Genomic DNA, 21861 nt, shown 5'->3' with positions numbered 1-21861 from the left:
GTTTATGGCCATCTTAAAAGTAGCAGATTTGCTGTGGCAGCTCTCGAGGTGACTGGAGCACAAGAAATCATGTGATAGCAGAATTGTGAGTGCAGCTCTGGATGCTACTCCAGGAGAATACATGATGTACTTTGAATGTGAAATGTGTATGAGTAGGGTTACACCTTATAAAGCAACGAATATGCAGGCAATATATGACTATAATATATATCTTCGCTTCACAGTCCCTTTGGTTCAGTGTTTCTTCCCACCCTGGAGACTGTGATTAATTTGAGTTAAAGTCGACAAATGAGATCTAATCGCTAAAACATGTAAAATTAATCAGCATTTGTTGTACTGAACAACTTCAAAGGTCCAGTAATAGCGCTAAGTGCCTGGAAGGGGCTGAGTGTAAACCCACGGGGCGTTGCATCTTCAAAGGAAGCGAGCGGAAGTCGGTCAGGCATTTAATTACTTTGAGAACAATGTGTGTGAGGAAAGTGACCACGGCAGACGTGCGGCGTGAATATTAACATTCGCTGACGCTACACATGTGCAGTCTGCAGGCAGTAAGGGCGCTGGGGGTGGGCTGCATCTGTGAAATTACCACTTCATGAATGTTTCTGTGTCCCACAGTACGACACGGCTCTGGACAGCCAGTCCCTGGGCACGCTTCAGCCAATGGCTTATCACACCGTCAACCGAAGGTACCGCGAGTTCCTCAATTTACAGACTCGCCTGGAGGAAAAAGCTGAGCTACGCAAGTTCATCAAACGTGAGACACTCGTCCAATAATTGTATAACGTGATCCAGACATCTAGCGCAGGGGCAGAGCATTCGGAAAATGGATTGGGGGGGGGGGGGGGGGGGGGCGGCAAATAGCTGACTTTCCTGTATCTATGTCCACTGGTGAGGCTTTAAAGGGCATCTGTCAGCAGATTTGTACCTATGAAACTGCCTGACCTTTTGCATGTGTTTCTGGAAGCTGCAGGCATCTGTGTTGGTCCCATGTTTATATGTGCCCACACCGCTGGGAAAAATGATGTTCTAATGTATGCAAATAAACCTCTAGGAGCAACGGGTTGCCATTACTCCTTGAGGCTCTGCTCTCTCTGCACCTGCAGTGGCCTCTACACTTTCATTGACAGGGCCAGGTAGTGTAAGAGAGAGTCATAACATTTGGCCTTGTAAGTCAAAGTGGAGAGGGAGCGGCAGTAGCAGAGAAAGCGTAGCCTCTAGGAGTAACAGCAACGCCCCCGTTGCTCCTAGAAGCTCATTTGCATGCATTAACACTTAATTCTTCTCAGCAGTGGGAGCATGACAGATGCCCTTTACTGTGGAAAATGACTGAACTAAATATTCCCTACACAATACACTGTAGATGTAGATGCTTCCTGAAAACACATGAGACATAAGAACAGAACTTGCCCGACCCCCCTATAGATGAGCTTACGTAATGTCTGTAGATTGTAGCAAAAGGTATACTAATTGCAAGAGTATCCACTTATAGTAGAGGGTAGGTGAGCTCTGTAATATTATATAATAAGGGTTCTCCAATCCTTTGAGATCTCTGCTTGCTGTCAGTGAAACACGCATTGTTAGTGTGCAGAGGCTGACCTAGCCCTGAGCCCTGAGATTAGTTTTTTTTTTTCTAACAATTGCCCAGACAATCCTCTGTGAGGGAAACAGACTGATACAGGACCATTATTGGGAATGAACAGTTGTACAAATACATGTTCCCGATAGTTGGCCGTCGATCACCTCACTCATCAGGAGAAGTAGTCATTTATGCAGCACTTTAAACATTATTTCTGGGCAGCAGATTGTTCTGTGTAAACAGCGATCTGCTGCCCGGAAACAATAAATTTGGATGAGGATGATGGATTGCAGTAGCCATTGCTCATCCCCGTACAGTGAAGGTTATAGCTGCATGTCCACTGATGAGCAGACAATTATTGGGAAGTAGAGATTCCTTCCCAATATTTGCCTGCTCGGTTGGTGCATGTAAGCGTGGCAATACACAGTTATCTAACTTTCCGGCTCATGCACACGACCGTATGTATGTTGCGGTCCGCAAAAAATACGGATGACGTCCGTGTGCATTCCATATTTTACGTATAGTTGGCCTCTAATAGAACAGGCCTAACTTTGTCCATAATGCGTACAATAATGGGACAAATAAAAAATTTTTGCGGAACGGACATACGGAAACGTAATGCACACAGAGTAACTTCCATTTTTTGAGGGACCCATTCAGGGCTCCAGATGGCGACCAAAATGGTCGCCAATGCGATTTAGAATTTACAAATGGCGACAAGACTTTTTAGTCTTGTCGCCATTTGCGACTAGACCCGCCGCCGCAGCTCTGCCGTTGAATACAGCGACGGGGCACAGGCGATGATAGTTCTCTGTCCCGCCGCCGCCGTTCTTCTCAGCAGCCCAGTGGAGGAGTCTCTCCCTCCCCCCGTGCTGCTGCCGCCGCTGACAGTCAGAAGAGAGACAGGAGGAGGAGGGGAGGGGCTGTGGCCACTGCTCCACCAATGAAGATAACTGACCTGTTAATACAAATACAGGAGGTGGGTGCCAGAATCAAATAGCCGGCACCCGACCTCTATGACAGGGAGCTGCGATCAGCGGCAGTTAACCCTTCAGGTGTGGTACCTGAGGGGTTAACTGCAGCGTATCGCAGCTCCCTGTCATAGAGGTCGGGTGTCGGCTATTTGATTCCGGCACCCACCTCCTGTATTTGTATTAACAGGTCAGTTATCTTAATTGGTGGCGCAGTGCACCCATCCCCCCAACACCCCAGTATAATAAACATTGGTGCGTAGTGCGCCCCCCCAACACCCCAGTATAATAAACATTGGTGGAACAGTGCGCTTCCCCCCCCCCAACACCCCAGTATAATAAACATTGGTGGTGCAGTGCGCCCCCCCCAACACCCCAGTATAATAAACATTGGTGACGCAATTGATCGCATAGCTGCCGGTCTCCTGTTAATTCTTCAGGACCTGTCAAAGGACCTGTGGTGACGTCACTGAGCTCATCACATGGTCCATTACCATGGTGATGGATCATGTGATGTACCATGTGATGAGCACAGTGATGTCACCACAGGTCCTGAAGAAAGAACAGGAGACCGGCAGCTACGCGATCAATTGGAGGAGGTGAGTTCATTATTTTAAATTTTTTTAACCCTCAATTGACCTTCTACTAAGCATTCTGTATTAAAGAATGCTATTATTTTCCCTTATAACCATGTCATAAGGGAAAATAACACAGTGAATAGACTTTCATCCTAGCAACCATGCGTGAAAATCGCACCGCATCCGCACTTGCTTGCGGATGCTTGCGATTTTCACACAGCCCCATTAACTTCTATGCTGCAATGCTGGACAACACATAAGTGATGCTTGAAAATCACCGCTCATGTGCACAGCCCCATAGAAGTGAATGGGTCCGGATTCGGTGCGGGTGCAATGCATTCACCTCAAGCATTGCACCCGCGCAGAAATCTCGCCCACGTGAAAGGGGCCTAAGGGTGAATAGGACAAGGGTTCCAGCCTCTAAGGGGGCTAATAGTAAGTTAAAAAAACAAAAAAACACAAACACTAAGGCTACTTTCACACTTGCGGCAGTGTGATCCGGCAAGCAGTTCCGTCGTCAGAACTGCCCGCTGGATCCGCCGATCTGGATGTGACTGAAAGCATTTGTGAGACGCATCCGGATGCGGATCCATCTCACAAATGCATTGCAAGAACGAATCCATCTCTCCGCTTGTCATGCGGACAGACAGATGCGTCTTGTATCTTTTTACACATTTTTAACGGTCTGCGCATGCACGGATCCCGCATCCCGGTATTTTGAATAATACATTCCAATGGGGAAAAATTCAGGCTTCAGTTTTTTTTTGCCGGAGATAAAACCGTAGCATGCTACGGTTTTATCTTTTGCCTGATCAGTAAAAAATGACTGAACTGAAGACATCCTGATGCATCCTGAACGGATTGCTCTCCATTCAGAATGCATGGGGATATGCCTGATCAGTTCTTTTCCGGTATAGAGCCCCTGTGACGGAACTCTATGCCGGAAAAGAAAAACGCTAGTGTGAAAGTACCCTAAAATATTAAGTTTAAATCCCCCCTTTCCCAATTTTATATATAAACAATAAATAAATAAACATATTACATAGCGCTGCGTCCGAAAAGTCCAAACTATTAAATTATTAAAAAATATCTCCTATGCGGTGAGCGCCGTAACAGAAATAAATAAATAAAAACCATGCGATTCGCCATTTTTTAGTCACCTTGTCACCCCAAAAAATAGGATAGGACTCTTCTTTTATGGGCCGAACGTTTCATAAAATGCGAAATGCATTCGGCTTTTTTTGGTGTGTTTTTTTTTTTGCATGGTATTGAGTATCTCAATACTTTTTTATGGTGACGAAAGCGAATCAAAATTTTGGTATCGAAACAACCCTATGCCGATCTGATCGGCGTAGCGTTGTCACGATACCAAAATTTTGATTCGGTTTCGATTTGGCATCAAAAAATTTAATTTGGCTCCTAGATTTTTCAGTTCAGGAGCCAATGGCTACTAGGTATTTTTTTTTGTCTGGAGCACTGGACCCATTGAAATGAATGGGTCCACATACGGTCCACAAAAAAAAACTGAACGGACGTGGAAAGAAAGTAAGTTTGTGTGCATGAAGACTGGAGGAGCCCTGTGACATCATTATCTACTGCATGGTGGCGCTGTATCACTAGTAATACAGTGGTCCCTCAGGTTACAATGTCAATTGGTTACTGGGCAACCATTGTAAGTTGAAACCATTGTAACTTGAGTCCATAACTCTATGGAAAATTAGTAGTTGGTTCCAAAGTCTCAAAATATCATCCCAAAACAAGAAAAGGTGAAGTTTTAAGAAAAATAAGGAGATAACCAAGACAGATAAAGTAAGTCTATCCATAAAGCATCAGGAATAGATGCTGGAAGCTGTAAATTACTTTCTGTGCTCAGGGCAGGAGCTTCTTCAGGGTCTAGATGTACCAGAAAAATAAAATGAAGTTACAGCCCACCTGGTGTCCAAAGGAGCATATCATCCTGGCATAGACAGGACATGTAGTACCACAGAGAAGCTACTAGACAAGCAATAAAGGTGTTTTACCAGTGAAATGGCCATGTTGATTGGTTGGATCTGAGTCTGAGGCATTGTATGTTGAGTCTAGTTTCGACCTTCGATGGCCCAAAAAAGACCATTGTATGTGAAAACATTGCATCCTAAGGCCATTGTATCTTGAAGGATGAGTGTACTACCTGGTAACTTCCCTTCTGTCCCCTTTTTGACTTTGTTACTTTCAGATATTAAAGGACCCAAGAAGTTTCTTCCGGATTTACCGTTTGGGAACATGGACAGTGATAAAGTGGAGGCACGAAAGAGCCTGCTGGAGTCATTCCTGAGGGTCAGTAGGGTAATAGGGAAGGGGCACTGAGTATGTGGTGGGGTTTTCCCCAGAATAACAAATCCTTTTCTGGATTTGTTTGTTTCCAGCAACTGTCCGCAGTGCCGGAGATCGCAAGCAGCGAGGAGGTGCAAGAATTCCTGGCACTTAACACTGACGCTCGGATTGCATTTGTGAAGAAGCCATTCCTGGTGTCCCGGATAGACAAGGTGCGTGACATACTGTATTTTTCGCCCTATAAGACGCACCTAGGTTTTAGAGGAGGACAATAAGAAAAAAATATATATATATTTTGAATCAAAAGGTGTGCTTTTGGTGGGTTTTGAACTAATGGTGGTCTGTGGATGACACTATTATGGGGGATGTGTGGATGGCACTGTTATGTGTGGATCTGTGGATGACACTGTTATGGGGGGGATCTGTGGGTGACACTGCTATGGGGGGGATCTGTGGGTGACACTGCTATGACACTGCTCTGTGGATGACACATATATAGCATCTTATGCTATATATGTGTCATCCACAGATCCCCCCCGCCCATAACAGTGTCATCCACAGATTCCCCCCCCCCCCCTTCCCATAACAGTGTCATCCACAGATCCCCCCCCATAACAGTGTCCCTGTGTAAAATAGTGAATGACCCCCAATACAGGGGGTGGAGGCTGGCATCTCGTGTTGTTATGGCAGTGGGACCCGGTGCAGTCACTGTATTCTATTATACCGGGCCCCGCTCACTGCAGTATTAATAGGTAACGTGTAGGCATAGGCGCAGTTTTAAACTATAGTAATCCTCTGCAGCATAGAGAAATCCATGCAGTACGGTACTCACTTGAAACTCCTGTAGGCAAGCCGGGCGGGCGGCGGCAGCGTAAGGTCATTGAGAACGTCATGCGCCTACTCCTCCCACTTTATGAATGAAGCAGGCATGTGACGTAGTGAATGACGTTACGCTGCCTCCGCCCGCCCGGCCTGCCTACAGGAGTTTCAAGTGACTACCGTACTACATGGATTTTTCTATGCTGCAGAGGATCACTATAGTTTAAAACAGCGCCCATGCCTACACGTTACCTATTAATACTGCAGTGAGTGGGGCCCAGTGTAATAGAATACAGTGACTGCACCGGGCCCCGCTGCCATTACAACACCAGATGCCGGCCCCCACCCTTCTCCCTCCCTGCTGATACATCGCCGACCACGATGCTGCACAGCGCGGCCGGCGGTGTATCAGTGTAAATGGCAGTATTTGCCCCATAAGACGCACTGCCATTTCCCCCCACATTGGGGGGGGGGGTGCGTCTTATAGGGCGAAAAATACGGTATACACCGTGAAGGCTTTGGACTCATGTGGATGTATGATCCTGTGTACAGAAAATTACTGTGCTCCTAAAAGCCGTCTTGAGATCACAGCTATCCCTCCTTTTTCTTGCGGCAGATTGTAGTAAACGCCATTGTGGACACCCTGAAGACGGCATTCCCACGCTCTGAACCCCAGAGTCCAACTGATGAACTAAGCGAGAATGAAGTGGAAGGGAAGAGTCAGAATGACACCAAGAAGAGCTCAAAGTGAGTGGTCTGAGGTGCTTGTAGATGGACTTGCACTTCATGCACTTCCCTTTTGACTTCTATTCAGTAGTGGATAGTACAAGCTGTGGCCTTGACATAAATTTCCTCATATAGTTCTTGGAACAGTACGCAGTACCCCGCAGATCTGTTTGCAGAATATAGACACAGTTTACAGCAGCCTATACTCTCTCCATGGAAGGCTCAGTATTATCCTGGGACCTGGAGGAAAATGGCGCAGAATATGGGGCTTCAGTGCTCATCACATGCTCAACTCAGGTTCAGAGGTTTATTATGGAATTGTTGGATTTATGACTGCCTGATGTGTCACCAAGCATCTCCGGTTTGGGGAAGGGCTGTACATATACACGAGGCTGGTTTTGTGCTAGGTAGAGTAAATATTGCTGGAAATCTGCTGTTATTGCCATGTATGATGTCCCTTTGTCCTAGTAGGGCATATGGTCAGAGGGTTATCTTGATGAGACCCTTGTATATAACAAACTCTGGTGCAGGTATATATCTTGTCTCTGGCATTTATGGAAGTTTTTGTAATTATGGTCCTGAACCTGGTAATATGTGTCCTTATAGCACCCTCTGCAGGGACACAGTCACCGATCATGTCATATCAGTCTTTATGTAGCGCTATGATATTATAGGCCACAATTCTAGAAAAAAAACCATGGCACAGTGCTGTCTGGTGCCTGTGGGATGATATGACCCAGAGCTTAGCCTGGCAGCAGGGGTGCTGTTGGACTGCTGGGTCACTCTCCCTACAGACGCTGTGCATTCCTACACTAAGGTTGTAGCTGGTGTAGATATGACGTTCTGGTGCATGGAGGGCCAGAGATGTGCCTTGTCTATTAAAAGGCCTGCTCCACCTAACCTTTTACAAAGAAGATCATGACCAGTTTTGATAAATTACACCTATTGTCTCCTTTTATACAGTTGTGGCATAATAGTTATATAGGCCTCTTGATTTTTCATCTCAGTGGCTTTTGACGCTAATGGATGAATGACCCCAACATACAGTAGCAGATGAGCTCATGTCCTACATTTCTACTGTCAACATTGTGTTCACAATGATTCAGATGTTTGACATTTCCACCCAAAAAATCATGAAATGTTGCAGAAATGTAAAGGTCCCAATGGGTGCAGCTCTCGTCGTGACTTTTCCTGTTTTTTGTTTGAAGTGACGTTTAGTTTGTCGTAAACGTCCCCAACTCTATAAAGCTTCAGAGCAGACAGACGCTTTGGAGGGTCAGATTTCCATTTATCACTTGCACATTGCGCCATTTTCGCTAAAGTCACTTTAAGAATGTTACATCACTTCGTTACTTTGCTGCCTCTCACATTAATATCTGTCGTTGTCAGGTCTCGCCTCCGTTTCCCTTCAAGTAAAATTGCCCCGGTGCTGAGTTCAGCTGATGTGCAGGAAAAGATTGTATACTCTGTACGAGACGGCAGCACGGTGAGTGCAGGTTACAGTATATTACCATGGGAGTCCTGTTATATGTGTGACCCAGACAGACCTGTGCGTAAGGAGGAGCCTGGGTCACTCCGGGCGGATACATGCTTTTTTTTTTTTTTGCTGTATGGAATCGCATAGTGGACTACACTGTCTGGTATAGAGGATCCATTTTTTTCACGTACCAGTGCAGGCAGTGCTCTATGAGCTAAGCACAGCAGCAGCACCAATCTCTCTTCTGTCCTGGACACCAGACTGATGGCTGTGATGATCTGCACTGATATATGTAAGACAGAATAGGAGGATGGGTGTATAGTAACCGCCTCCTTGGCTTTCCTTAAGTATTTTCGGCCTGCTTTTTTTTGGGGGGGGTTTGCATGTGGGCCTATTCATTTCTGTGGAGCCACAAAAAAAAAGCAGAGATCGCATGGATGTCATCCGCGTGCTGTCCACATCTGTGCAGCCATGCCTCAAATTATAGAACATATCCTATCCTTGTCTGTTTTGTGGAAAAGAATAGGCATTTTTTTCAGTGGGGCCGTGGAAAATGCGGGTTGCAAGTGGACCACAAAACGGATACGGTCATGTGAATGCTTCCTAAGATAAAGAAGAATCTCACAGCCAATCAGATCAGGAAGGTTCTGTGAAATAATTCACTGCATTGTGGGTCATTAATGTCGGCTCATACAGATGGCATCTGATACTGTTTGTTTTGCCCCAGGTATCTGACAATTTGGGAATTAGTGGGATGGAGTCCTTCATCCAGAAGCAGGAGAAGCTGCTGGCAGAGATGTCCGAGTCTCAGGAGAGGTCGTCAATGGGCAGCACACAGTCGCAGCTTTTCACCATCAATCCCCAGGCAGCAGGTAGGAAGGAACGGAGTGGTAATGTGATGACCGTCCAGTACAGATGTATTCCCACTTTAAAAAGACTCCCTAATGTGGAAGACACCCAGTTAACACAGACCTGAGGGGCACAACCTGATTTCAGTGTTGTGGTGGTTCAGGCATTTCACCCGCTGTACTGAAGAAGTGAGACAAGATGGTGGTGGTTTGTAGTACACATTGATGGCTTGTACTTGTTGCACAGGTCTGGAGGGTAATCTTTCGGCCGTTGCGCTGGAAGTTCTGTGGCTGCTGATGAGAGAGCAATGGAGCTGGCTGTGTACAGACACAATGCAGAAGGTCACCCACCTCGTATGCGACAGCCTCATCCAGAGGTGAGAGCCTGTCCTATGTTCTTCATTTTACTGGATCTTTATATTTTCTGAGTTTGCTCTGTCTCATGAATGGACAATCATGATGCACCATATGGGGGAGTTGTTTCCAAATTCGAAGGGAAATCACGTGATAGGCAGACTCTTCATAGAATACTCAGTGCTCTTGTTTGGAGGCCCACCTGCTTTCATTCATCTCCCAGAGAAGGGTCTTACATACAAACAGGAAGAATGACACCCAAGTAAAAGGGCTGGTCTTCGATTTAGTCTCTAAGATATTTGTTTGCTGTCAGCTATTTACATCCTGAGGGTGAAAACTGACCCAATTTATCTCACTGCTGGGTTTTGTCACAATGTATCAGTTTAGGCAATAGCCTGTTAGCTAAACAGTCTGGATGCTAGGGAGAGGAATTTGTGCTACTGTATTTAGCTTGACTTGATACAGGTGTAAAACCCTGATATAAGCAGTGACATTTTCCATACTGTAAAACAGCGCTCCAGCTGTGGTTAAACTACAACTCCCAACATGCTCTATTCACCTTTATAGGAGTTCAGACAAAGCCCAAGCAACTGGTGCTGGGAGTCATAGTTTCACCACAGCTGGAGTACCGGAGATTGATGATCCTTGCCCTATAGCAGGGATCAGCAAACTTCTGCACTCCTGTTGCTGTGAAACTACAACTCCCAGCGTCCACACCTATTCGGCTGTTCTTGTAATTCCTGTAGAAGTGAAAGGAGGATTCTGGGAGTTGTAGTTTCAGAACAGCTGGAGTGCTGGAGGTTGCTAATCCCTGCTCTAAAATCAAGTAGAGATGAGGGATTTCTACATCTATACATATAAAGTCTAGGAGAAAGTTACTTAAGGGCGTTCCAGTTCTGTAGTGTCTTCACGGCCATAGTTTTCTTCTAGGCCAGTAGGTGGTGCGCTTTGCACCTCATTAGTATGAGCTGAATGTGCATTTCTCTTACTTCTCTCCGTCGAATCAATAACTCCCCATGAAGTATTAAAGTACAATTTGTCACGTCTCCTGTCTCCTGCTAATGTGTAGACGTTGAATAGTCCTGACAAGTCTTACAGCGATTCCCTTTATGTTCCTCTGTTCAATGTAAATCTCAGAACCGGCTCCTACTTTCACAGTGTGAATAGTCTGAGAATCAATCCTGCTCTCCTCACCCCATTTACCTCCACAACCATGTGAAAGATGTGGCTGCTGGTAACAAAAGCAGATCCTGGGGATTCAGCACAACAAGACATTTTGACTTGGATTTTCTTGTTTCATGTAGTGTGTAACTTCTCTTGTTGGTCGTTAGGTGGCTGGAGGTGCAGGTGGTGAATTTCACGTGTGTGCAGCGCTGGGTGCTTTACCTCCGTTTACTTCAACAAGCTATTTGGCCTGGGGGGGCGCTGCGCACTCAGCCCCGACCAGTAAGAACACAGGAACAGAAAGAGGCAGCACGCAGACATGCCCTTCAAAGCCTGATAGATATTTTACCAGGTGTGTACCAATTCCCACTTCCATCCCAGTCTTCCCTGTTCGCTTATTTGTTAATCCCGTGTTCTCTCCACAGATTTAGCACAAGAGATATTAGGGGTGGAGAAGTGTCAGCTCGTCTGGCAGGCGGTACTGGACTCACTGCAGCACCCCCAAATAAACAGGTAAAGAAACCTGTAATGATATGAAGACAGCACCATACAAGTAACAATGTGCAGCACTGTGATGTCATCATATATACTGTAGGTCAGCGTAACGAATACCAGTGTACAGCACCACGGCACAAGAGGGTGGGATATATAATAATAATTTACAGTGCTACAGCATATGAGGGAAGCGTAAATGAAGCCGCAGTTCAAAAGGAGGGCATGAGTGCTGGGAGAGTCAACAGCAACTTGTAAGTGTAGAACTACAAGTCCCAGCTGTATAATGACACTGCTAATAAAAATAACTCGGATAACCCCTTTAAAGGGCTGGTCAGCTTTTGTAATATTGATAACCTAACCTCAAGATAGTTCATAAATATCAGATCAGTGACTGACAACATCCCCGCCAATCAGCTGTTTGAAGAGAACACTGCTCTCGTACGAGCGCTGTGTTCTCTTCTCTGTTTACGTGCTTGCCGTTGACATTACAGTAGTGAGCAGGTCTAATTACAGCACCGCCGTCCACCCTCACTTCAGTGGGATGGCTCTTTCCTGTTCAAGTGAATAGGACAGAGCTGTCCTATTAAAATGAATCAGGATGGTGAAGTTGTACTTACATCTGCTCGCCACTGCAATGTGGACGACGAGCAGATAAACAGAAAAGAGAACACATCATACGAGCACAGCATTCTCCTCAAACAGCTGATCGGCGGGGCTGTTGGCAGTCACTGGTCTGATATTTATGAACTATCTTGAGGTTAGGTCATCAATATTACAAAAGCTGACTACCCCTTTAAATAGTGCCATTAAAAAATGGCTGATCGGTGGGGGTGTCTGCAGTAGTTTCCGCGCCGATCTGACATTATCAAAAATCTTTGTGGGATGAAATTGAAAATAACCCACAATTTTGCCAAGTGTTTAGGGGTTTTGATATTACAGCATTCACTGCGCGCTAAAAATGCTAAGACATCCCTACTCTGCGGGACAATACGATTTTATGATATTTTGTTGTACTATTTTTAAAAATTAAAACCTTTAAAAAAAAAAAGGTATGTAGACTTTTTTTACCAGGGCGAACTGTAGTTTTTGTTGATGCCATTTTTGGAGTACGTACAGCTTTTTGATCCCATATTACATTTTTTTTGGAGCAAAAGTTGAACAAAAAAACTGCGATTAGTGGATTTCTTTTTGTTATACTGTTCACCGTGCAGAAAAATATTTTTAGATTTTAATGGTTAAGGTTTGGTCACACACCTGTTATGTTTATTTTTTTAGATTGTTTTTTTTTTTTATGTGTAAGATTGGGAAACATGAGTGAATAGAATTTTTTATATTTTTATGTTTTTTGTTTTTTTTTTACTTTTTTTCTTTTTACTTTCTCCACAGTAACCCCTAGTCCCCGGGCTGGGGGACTTCCGATCGCTTGATTGCGGTCTATGAGATTCTGAGATGCTGCCTGCGGAGCTGTGCCTCGCACATGGCTTTACAGGCAGTTAAAGGATTTCTGTCACATCATTTTCACCTATATAACTAACAACATTGCCCACAGAAGATTGCCAACACATTCCAAACATACCTGTGTGTACTTTGTGTCTTTATCCCATATCCAGAAAAAGTGCTTTTATTCTACTGGAAAACAGCTCCCAAGTGCCCAGCTGGGCGCGGTAGGCAGTTCCAAGTGCCCAAAGCAAACCGGACTCAGCAGTGCTGCAGACTAAAAAAAATACCTAGGAGCCATTGGCTACTGAACGGAAAATTTTTGTCGCCAAATTTAAATACATATAATTATAATTAAAAAAGACTTGGAAGAGAAGATGAGACAGTAGTGAAACAATTCTACATACAGCATACTTCCTGCTAGAACTAGGAAACATATAGGAGACTACAGCAACATATACCTCTTCCATCCATTGACATCTTCTGTCATGTAGACGTTCTCTTTCCTCTTCTCCTTTGTTTGACCCAGACCGCCATGACAGATTTTGTCAGCCGGATCTAGGCTCTGCAGAGTTTGTTAAAAACATGTTAGATTTCTTAATTTTTCTATAAGCATCCCCACATTTTCACCACAACCTCCCCACCCTGGTTTCCCAACAATGTCATTTCTGCTGTCCCTCCCAGGCCTGTGCCCACTGTGCTCCCCAATGCCCCTGCTGAAAAAATAGTGACTCCAGTAGACATAGTGTCTCTATGGTGCCTCCAGCAATTATAATGCCCCCTAGAGTGTTCTCCCCCAGTAATAATAATGTCCGCTAAAATGCCTAGAGTAATAATAATAAAACCCTATATTGTGCTCCCAGCAATAATGCCTATATAGTGTCCCCAAAAATAATGTCCTCTATTATGTCCCTGTAATAGAAATGCCCCTACAGTGCCTCCAGCATTTAATATCTCCTATTTTACCCCAGGTAAAAATGTCACTGTAGTGCCACCTAAATGTCCCCTATAGTGCCCCTAGTAGTAATGCCCATGTACAAAAAAAATACCGCTATAGTACCCCAGGATTAAAATGCCCCCCCCCAGTGCATCCAGTAATGCCCCATATAGTGCCCTCATTAAAAAATGCCCTGGTAATGCGGCCCCCTATAGGGCCTCAGTGTTAAAAGTCCCCAGTGCCACCAGTAATGGCCCTTATACTGTCCCCTGTATTAAAAATTCCTCTAGAGTGCCCCAATTATGCTGCCAGTTATGTCCCCCAAAGTGCCTCTCCATTAGTAATGTCCCCCACAGCGCCCTCCACTAGTAATGTCCCCCACAGTGCCCTTTCAAGAGTAAAGCTCCCCACAGTTCCCTTCCAGCAGATATATCCCCCACAGTGCCCCTCCAGTAGTAATGTCCCCCAAAGTTCCCCTCCATTACTAATGTCCCCCAAAGTTCCCCTCCATTAGTAATGTCCCCTACAAAGCCCCTTCAATAGTAATGTCGCCCACAGTGCCCCTCCAGTAGTAACGTCCCTCCAGTAGTAATGTCCCTTACAGTACTCCTCCAGTAGTAACGTCCCTCACAGTGCTCCTCCAGTAGCAACTTCCCTCACAGAGCTCCTCCAGTAGTAACATCCCTCACAGCTCCCCTCCAGCAGTAACGTCCCTCACAGCTCCCCTCCAGGAGTAACGTCCCTCACAGCTCCCCTCCAGGAGTAACGTCCCTCACAGCTCCCCTCCAGTAGTAACGTCCCTCACAGCTCCCCTCCAGTAGTAACGTCCCTCACTGCGCCCCTCCAGTAGTAACGTCCCTCACAGCTCCCCTCCAGTAGTAACGTCCCTCACAGTGCTCCCCTCCAGTAGTAACGTCCCTCACAGTGCTCCCCTCCAGTAGTAACGTCCCTCACAGTGCTCCCCTCCAGTAGTAACGTCCCTCACAGTGCTCCCCTCCAGTAGTAGCGTCCCTCACAGTGCTCCCCTCCAGTAGTAGCGTCCCTCACAGTGCTCCCCTCCAGTAGTAACGTCCCTCACAGTGCTCCTCCAGTAGTAACGCCCCTCACAGCTGCCCTTCTGATAATAGAGGACAGTAGTAACGTCCCTCACAGCTGCCCTTCAGTAGTAACGTCCCTCACAGCTGCCCTTCAGTAGTAACGTCCCTCACAGCTGCCCTTCAGTAGTAACGTCCCTCACAGCTGCCCTTCAGTAGTAACGTCCCTCACAGCTGCCCTTCAGTAGTAACGTCCCTCACAGCTCCCCTCCAGTAGTAACGTCCCTCACAGTGCTTCTCCAGTAGTAACGTTCTTTACAGTTCCCCTCCTGTAGTAACATCCCTCACAGTTCCCCTCCTGTAGTAACGTCCCCCACAGTGCCCCTCCTGTAGTAACGTCCCCCACAGTGCCCCTCCTGTAGTAACGTCCCCCACAGTGCCCCTCCTGTAGTATTGTCCCCCACAGTGCCCCTCCTGTAGTATTGTCCCCCACAGTGCCCCTCCTGTAGTATTGTCCCCCACAGTGCCCCTCCTGTAGTATTGTCCCCCACAGTGCCCCTCATGTAGTATTGTCCCCCACAGTGCCCCTCCAGTAGTGTCCCTCATAGTGCTCCCATTGAGTAATGCCCTAAATTGCCCCTTCAGTATTATGTCCCCAATGACCCCTGCAGTGCTGTCCCTCCTGTTAGTAAAGGCCCCCAAGTTGGCAGTGAAAAAAACAACAACTAATACTCACCTGTATCCCACGTTCGCCGGTGTTCACGATGCCGGCCACAACACCTCTTCTGGTCTACGACCACATCGCTTAACTGTGTCCCGGCGCAGGCAGGCATAATTATGTCATCACACATACGCCGGCCGTGATGAAGTCATCACGCACGCCTGCTCGGGTATTTACTACTTAATAGGCTTTAGACCTTCTAATCGTCGGCGGGGCAGAGAACTATCATCTCCTGTGCCCTGCCGTAGTATTGAACTGCAGAGCTGCAGCTGCGGGTCTAGTCACAAATGGCGACAAGACTAAAAAGTTTTGTCGCCATTTGTAAATTCTAAGTCGCATTGGCGGAGGACTGCTTAGGGCTCAAGCCGTAGTTTCAGTCTGCACCAGATCCGCATTTTTTGCAGATCACCAGACCCATTCATCTCAGCAGAATAAAAGCTCTTTTTCTGGACATGGAATAAAGACACAAAGTGCACACAGGTATGTTTGGAATGTGTTAGCAATCTTTTGTGGGCAATTCTGTTAGTTATATTGGTAAAAATGACGTGACAGATTCTCTTTAACAGTGACAGACCTGGGAACGTTCAGCTGGCTCCAGGCTGTCATGGTAACTGATCGGAGCCCTGCAACATTGCTGCAGGGGCTCCAATCGAAAGGCAGAGGGAACCCCCCCCCTCCTCTGCCTAACGCCACAGATGCCACAATCACAGTTGACCACGGTTGGCAGCTGCTGTGTATAAAGCAGGCTTACGCAAAATGACGTACATGTATGGGATGATGCATTAAGGGGATAATAATGTACAGTGCAGCAGTACATGAGGATAGAAGATATAATGTACAGTGCAGCAGTACATGAGGATAGAAGATATAATGTACAGCACCATGGTGTATGTATGTGTATATATATATATATATATATATTGTACAGCTCTGCACATCAGGGCAGCCTAAATATTAGTAATGCACCTTGAGGCAGTAGACTAAGACAGCATATAGTATAATAATGTACAGAACCACACCATATATACAGGACGGCATATACAGTAAAAATATAATAATGTACAGCACCATGGTGTGTGTGTGTATATAAGTATATATATAGCTCTGCAGCACCTACGGGCAGCCTACCGTAAATATTAGTAATGCACATTGAGGTGGCACACGAAGACAGCGTATAGTATAATAATGTACAGAACCGCATATACAGTAAAAAAATGATGTACTGTACCAATGCATTTGAGGGTGACAGATGTATGTCAGAAGTGGCCTGCAGCACATGAAGGAAGCGTAAATAATAGTAATATAAGGCACTGCTGCAGATTAGGGTAGCATATACTATAATAATGTACAGGGCCGCAGCACATGAGGGCAACATAAATAATAACTTACAGTGCCCACAGCACATGAGGGCAGCATACATAATAATAATCTACAGTGCTGCGTCACATGAGGGTAGCATATATAATAAAAATTTATATTGCCACAGCACGAAATTAGCATATATATAATAATAATGTACAGTGGCCCAGCACATGAGGGCAGCGTAATAATAATGTACAGTGCTGCGTAACATGAGGGCAGCACATATCGTAATAATGTAAAATAGGGCAGCACATATAGTTATATTGTACAGCACTGCAACACATGAGGGCGGAACATATAGTAATAATGTACAGCGCTGCAGCACATGAGGGCAGCATAAATAATAATAATGTACAGTGTCCGCAGCACATTGGGGCAGAATAAATAATAATAATGTACATTGCTGCCACACATGAGGACAGCATATATAGTAATAATCTACAGTGCCCGCAGCACATGAGGGCAGCATAAATATTAATAATGTACAGCACTGCGACACATGAGGACAGCATATTAAGTAATAATGTACAGTGTCCATAGCACAAGAGAACAGTATAAATAACAATAATGTAAAGTGCCCACAGCACATGAAGGCCGCATATATAATAATAATGTACAGCGCTGTGACACATGAAGGTAGCATATATAATAATAATGTGTAGCGCCGCAGCACGAGATGAACACATATATATAATAATAATGTACAGTGCCCGCAGCACTTGAGGGCAGCATAAATATTAATAATGTACAGTGCCGCAGCACATGAAGGTAGTATAAATAATAATAATAATGTACAGTGCCGCAGCACATGAGAGTGGCATGTTTAATAATAGTTAGTTCTGTGGCACATAAGGGTTGTATTGTGCCATGGGAGGTGACTGTGCCGAACAAAAACAGTAGATATAACTATTGTTAGATAACGTTCTGCCTCCAGGTGGCGCTATTACTATCACTGATGGTTTCTTCTCTCCCCAGGCATCTGCTGTACTGTATATGGGACATTGTGCTGGAGAGTGTGACGTCTGTTCACCCCTCGTAAGATGATGTCAGCACTGTGGGATCTGTTTTGGGAGGATTGATGGATACCATCCCTGAGCAAAATCTTCAGTACACGATTAGGAAAAGAGTGGAGGATGCAGGGCATCTAACCGTACTTCATGCAGAACATCAGACAAGGCTGCTTCTGGGATGCTTGGCTTTACACCTGTCGCATTGTTTGTGACCGGTAGCCCCTCTCCCACATTACTCTCACCTTTTATGTGGTTCTGAATGTTGATCATTTTCCTCTGTTTCTTCTCATTCTGCAATATTGTGGTTGTGAGAGGTCCAGATGTCCCTGGATCTACAGAGGAGGAAACTTTATCACACAGCCGACACTGGAGATTTGCACAGCACTACTTTACACAACACCACTTTGAGAAGGTGACGTCATAGGTCTTTACACTGGTTTTAAGGAGCAACACCCCAAAAAAAGTAATGGAGTCTCCCTTTCCTGCGAAACACTCTGTTCTGCTGTTTCTTAGGACTGTTCTGTTTCTGGGAAAGTTGGGTGTATAACCAGACTTTTATACAGAAAATCAGCCTAGCCATATATACATACTTCTCCCCTTAGTAAAGGCATATCAATCAGGGCATTTATAGGACCCACACCTATCTGGAGAGCAGGGCCCTGGAATACCCCTTTTAACTAGTGCTGTTCATGACCCTACTAATGCAGGGTGACAAAGTCTGTGAGATATGTGATGGTTTCTGTATTGGTTCTCACTCGGCTTTCCTAGAAACACATACGAAACAGCTTGGTGGAATTTTATATAACTTTACAAGAAGACAACGACTAAAAAAAATTACACGGGGGGGTTTATTTATTTTATGAAGGGGTTAAAATTTTGCACTAAATGCACGTTCCCTGAGTTGGAGGGGGGTCACAGGTTAATTTCTGCAGTGGGACCAGGATGCAGCGTGTCATCACCATATATTGTGGTAAAGACACCCTTTATAGTGCCCAGTTGTGTGCGACTTAGGGTGGCAGTGTATGCCACCATTGCTGTGCTCTGATTTGTGCAGGTGTCTCTTATTGTTTTGTGTCCTTGCTTCATGTAGCGTTTTATCATTCTGACTGGTTTTACACATTATTTTAATTTAGTAAATTGTGTTAAGTCTGAATCCTGGGTGACTCCTCCTCTCTGTCCGACCGCAGATCCTGGATTTCGGGCAGATTATCGGGAACAACTGTTCCTTCGAACGCTCGTTCCCGATAACCTAGCCATGTAAATGTGCCGCTGATCACCCGATGAACGAGCGAAACGCTCGTTCATCGGGTGATCCTGTCGTTCATGCAAGCACTACCGATCATAGTTTCTGGGCAGCAGATTGTGTGGTCTGAACAGCGATCTGCTGCTCAGAAACCATGAACAGTGCTCAGGTAAAGGGGCCTTTTATAAGTGGTCAGCTGCACAGAGGCTACAGTGTGATAATGAGGGTTATAGTGCCTCAGATGAAGTCAATTTTTCATTATTATTTTTTTATGCCAATAATTGAATCTTCTGTATGCCCAGGGTGTGACATATAATGTTTCTAGTGCATTGTATGCTGCGTTCTTCACTATCTCGCTGGATCATTTCCCGTAGTCCACCGAATGTCTGTCTTTGGGAATGTGCAGCAATAATCCCCCAGTCCTTTCTCTGAGTTGTTCAGTAAACAGCCCCCGACCGACCCAAGCTGACACGTATTTACCTTTCATTTACCTTTAACAAACATTGCTGGATCAGGAGGAGACTTAAGACATTAATAAGTTAAGTGGCATAATCCCTTACACGGAGAGAGGATTAGATGAGAGTCAATAAAGAAGTAATGAGGACTCAACCACTGCAGACAGAAATGAAACCAGAGGCAAACAGAACAATGAGTGAGTTAAAAAAAAGTTCTGTTATGTCTTGATGTGCTATGAAACCCTGGGTAGATCTAGACTTAAACAGGACCTTTCATCACTCCAGACATGTCTGTTTTAACAGCTTCATGCATATCCCCTGTAATATCAATTCTGGAGCCTCTATTATCACTCTATGATGGGCCATTCCTTTAGTATTCCTGCTAGAAGTTCTGAATTAATTACTGTCAGTTAGGAGTGAAGGTCCAAATGGGTGTTACCAGTGCACAGTTTTACACTATCCGATCAGTGCTGCCGGGTGTCCGTCTGTTAAACCTACAAAAATTGCCAGTCCGCATAATTGTCATCAATTATTAAGCATGAAAATAACAGAAAGCGTTTAAATTCAACAGTGCAGGTAAGATGTCGAGTTCACTGGAGGGGACCCCATGGGCAATATAGTATATCAATAAATTGTCAAAATACCAGGATAAAGTGCAAGTGCAAATACTGGCTACAATAACGTTGAAAGAACTGTAAGGTTACCCATAGTGTATCTCCGCCCAGGATGGCGCCAGCCCCGATGCCCGGCGATCCTTCGTCCGGGGATCCGACTGTGAAGGGACACAAACCCCAACTAGGAACACCCAGCTGGGCCTTCATTGCAAACTGCTAGTAATTCATGCATAACTTCTAGCAGGAATAATAAAGGAATGGCACATCATAGAGTCATAAGAATAGAGGCTCCAGAATTGTTTTCACTCAGTGAATGCAAGTAGTTACTAAAACAGCCATGTCAGGAGAGACAGGTCATGTTTAAAGGGAACCTGTCTCCTCGATTTTGGGTATAGAGCTGAGGACATGGGTTGCTAGATGGCCGCTAGCACATCTGCAATACCCAGTCCCCATAGCTCTGTGTGCTTTTATTGTGTACAAAAAAAACGATTTGATACATATGCAAATTACCGAGATGAGTCAGAGCTTGAAAATATGACTCTTCTCTGGTCACAGAAGTAAGATATGCATAATACTTGTTGAATTCGTCTGCAAATGAAATTAAAAGTGTCATTTATATGTTTAGGGTAACACAATGAACATTTAGAAATGCTCAGTAAGGGTAGCATAGTAGAGGTGAGAGGTTCCCTTTAAGAAAGCTAATCTCTGTGTTTTGCCGTTTCTATTACCGGACAGGAAACATAATAGGGGAGATATATCAAGACTGGCGTACCCACCCTTTATCTCCCTGCTCTGGCATGAGATGCTCCTAATTTATTAAGAGGCAGATGCCTCCTGATATAATAGGCACATGTCTGCCCTGCTTTATGCCAGATACTGAAATCTATGCCACCTACAGGCTGGTGTAGCCTTCAGTTATAACTTCCGCCACTTTCTGGCGAAAGTTATAGTAAATAAGGCGGGACTTTGTGAAGCCCCACCCCTCTTCTCAACTGCAATGCCAAGGAAAGCCGCTATACAATGTGCATCGCTGTACTTGGTGTAGTATGAAGAGGTCGCAGTGCTCTGCTGATCAGTGGAGAGTCGGACCCGACTGATATCATCTTGAAGAAAGGTTATCAGTATTTAACTCCCAGAAAACCTATTTAATGCCCTAATGCATCTTAGATACAAACCTTTTCCTGTTTTGTGTCTACAGGTCTTAGGCCTCTTTCACATGAGCGATATGCAATGTGTCAGGGTCTGTTCAATAAAAAAACTGATAGTTAGGGTACTTTCACACTAGCGTTTTTCTTTTCCGGCATAGAGTTCCGTCCTAGGGGCTCTATACCGGAAAAGAACGGATCAGGTATATCCCCATGCATTCTGAATGGAGAGCAATCCGTTCAGGATGCATCAGGATGTCTTCAGTTCAGTCTTTTTGACTGATCAGGACGGAGATAATACCGCAGCATGCTACGGTTTTATCTCCGGCCAAAAATCCGGAACACTTGCCTGAATGCATTTTTTTTCCATAGGAATGTATTAGTGCCGGATCCGGCATTCAAAATACTGCAATGCCGGACCCGTCCTTCCAGTCTGCGCATGCGCAAACCGGTAAAAATGTGGAAAAAAAAAATAGAAACGGACAGACAGATCCGTTCTTGCAATGCATTTGTCACCCAAATCCGTCTACAAATGCTGTCTATATGCATGCAGATTGCTGGATCACTGCTTGCCGGATAACT

At 45.1% G+C, this 21861-nt stretch overlaps 1 protein-coding gene across 2 annotated transcripts in view; it reads left to right on the top strand.

Moving 5' to 3' along the window:
• Positions 1 to 20605, top strand: part of SNX19 (sorting nexin 19) — a 31794-nt gene extending 11189 nt beyond the window's left edge. The window contains exons 4-13 of one of the 2 annotated variants that reach the window (XM_040432173.1): positions 616 to 754; positions 5341 to 5441; positions 5531 to 5650; positions 6874 to 7004; positions 8373 to 8469; positions 9188 to 9332; positions 9556 to 9685; positions 10994 to 11178; positions 11252 to 11339; positions 17788 to 20605. In XM_040432173.1, coding sequence (XP_040288107.1) covers positions 616 to 754; positions 5341 to 5441; positions 5531 to 5650; positions 6874 to 7004; positions 8373 to 8469; positions 9188 to 9332; positions 9556 to 9685; positions 10994 to 11178; positions 11252 to 11339; positions 17788 to 17851 — 1200 coding nt within the window. In that variant the 3' untranslated portion in view covers positions 17852 to 20605. The remainder of the gene's footprint in view (positions 1 to 615; positions 755 to 5340; positions 5442 to 5530; positions 5651 to 6873; positions 7005 to 8372; positions 8470 to 9187; positions 9333 to 9555; positions 9686 to 10993; positions 11179 to 11251; positions 11340 to 17787) is intronic. The other variant, XM_040432182.1, reaches the window with a different exon arrangement.
• The last annotated feature ends 1256 nt before the right edge of the window (positions 20606 to 21861 follow it).

This window comes from Bufo bufo, chromosome 1, assembly GCF_905171765.1.
Source record: "Bufo bufo chromosome 1, aBufBuf1.1, whole genome shotgun sequence".
Lineage (NCBI taxonomy): Eukaryota > Metazoa > Chordata > Amphibia > Anura > Bufonidae > Bufo > Bufo bufo.
Note: the sequence above shows the minus strand (reverse complement) of the source record. Positions and strands in the feature narration are given on the sequence as shown.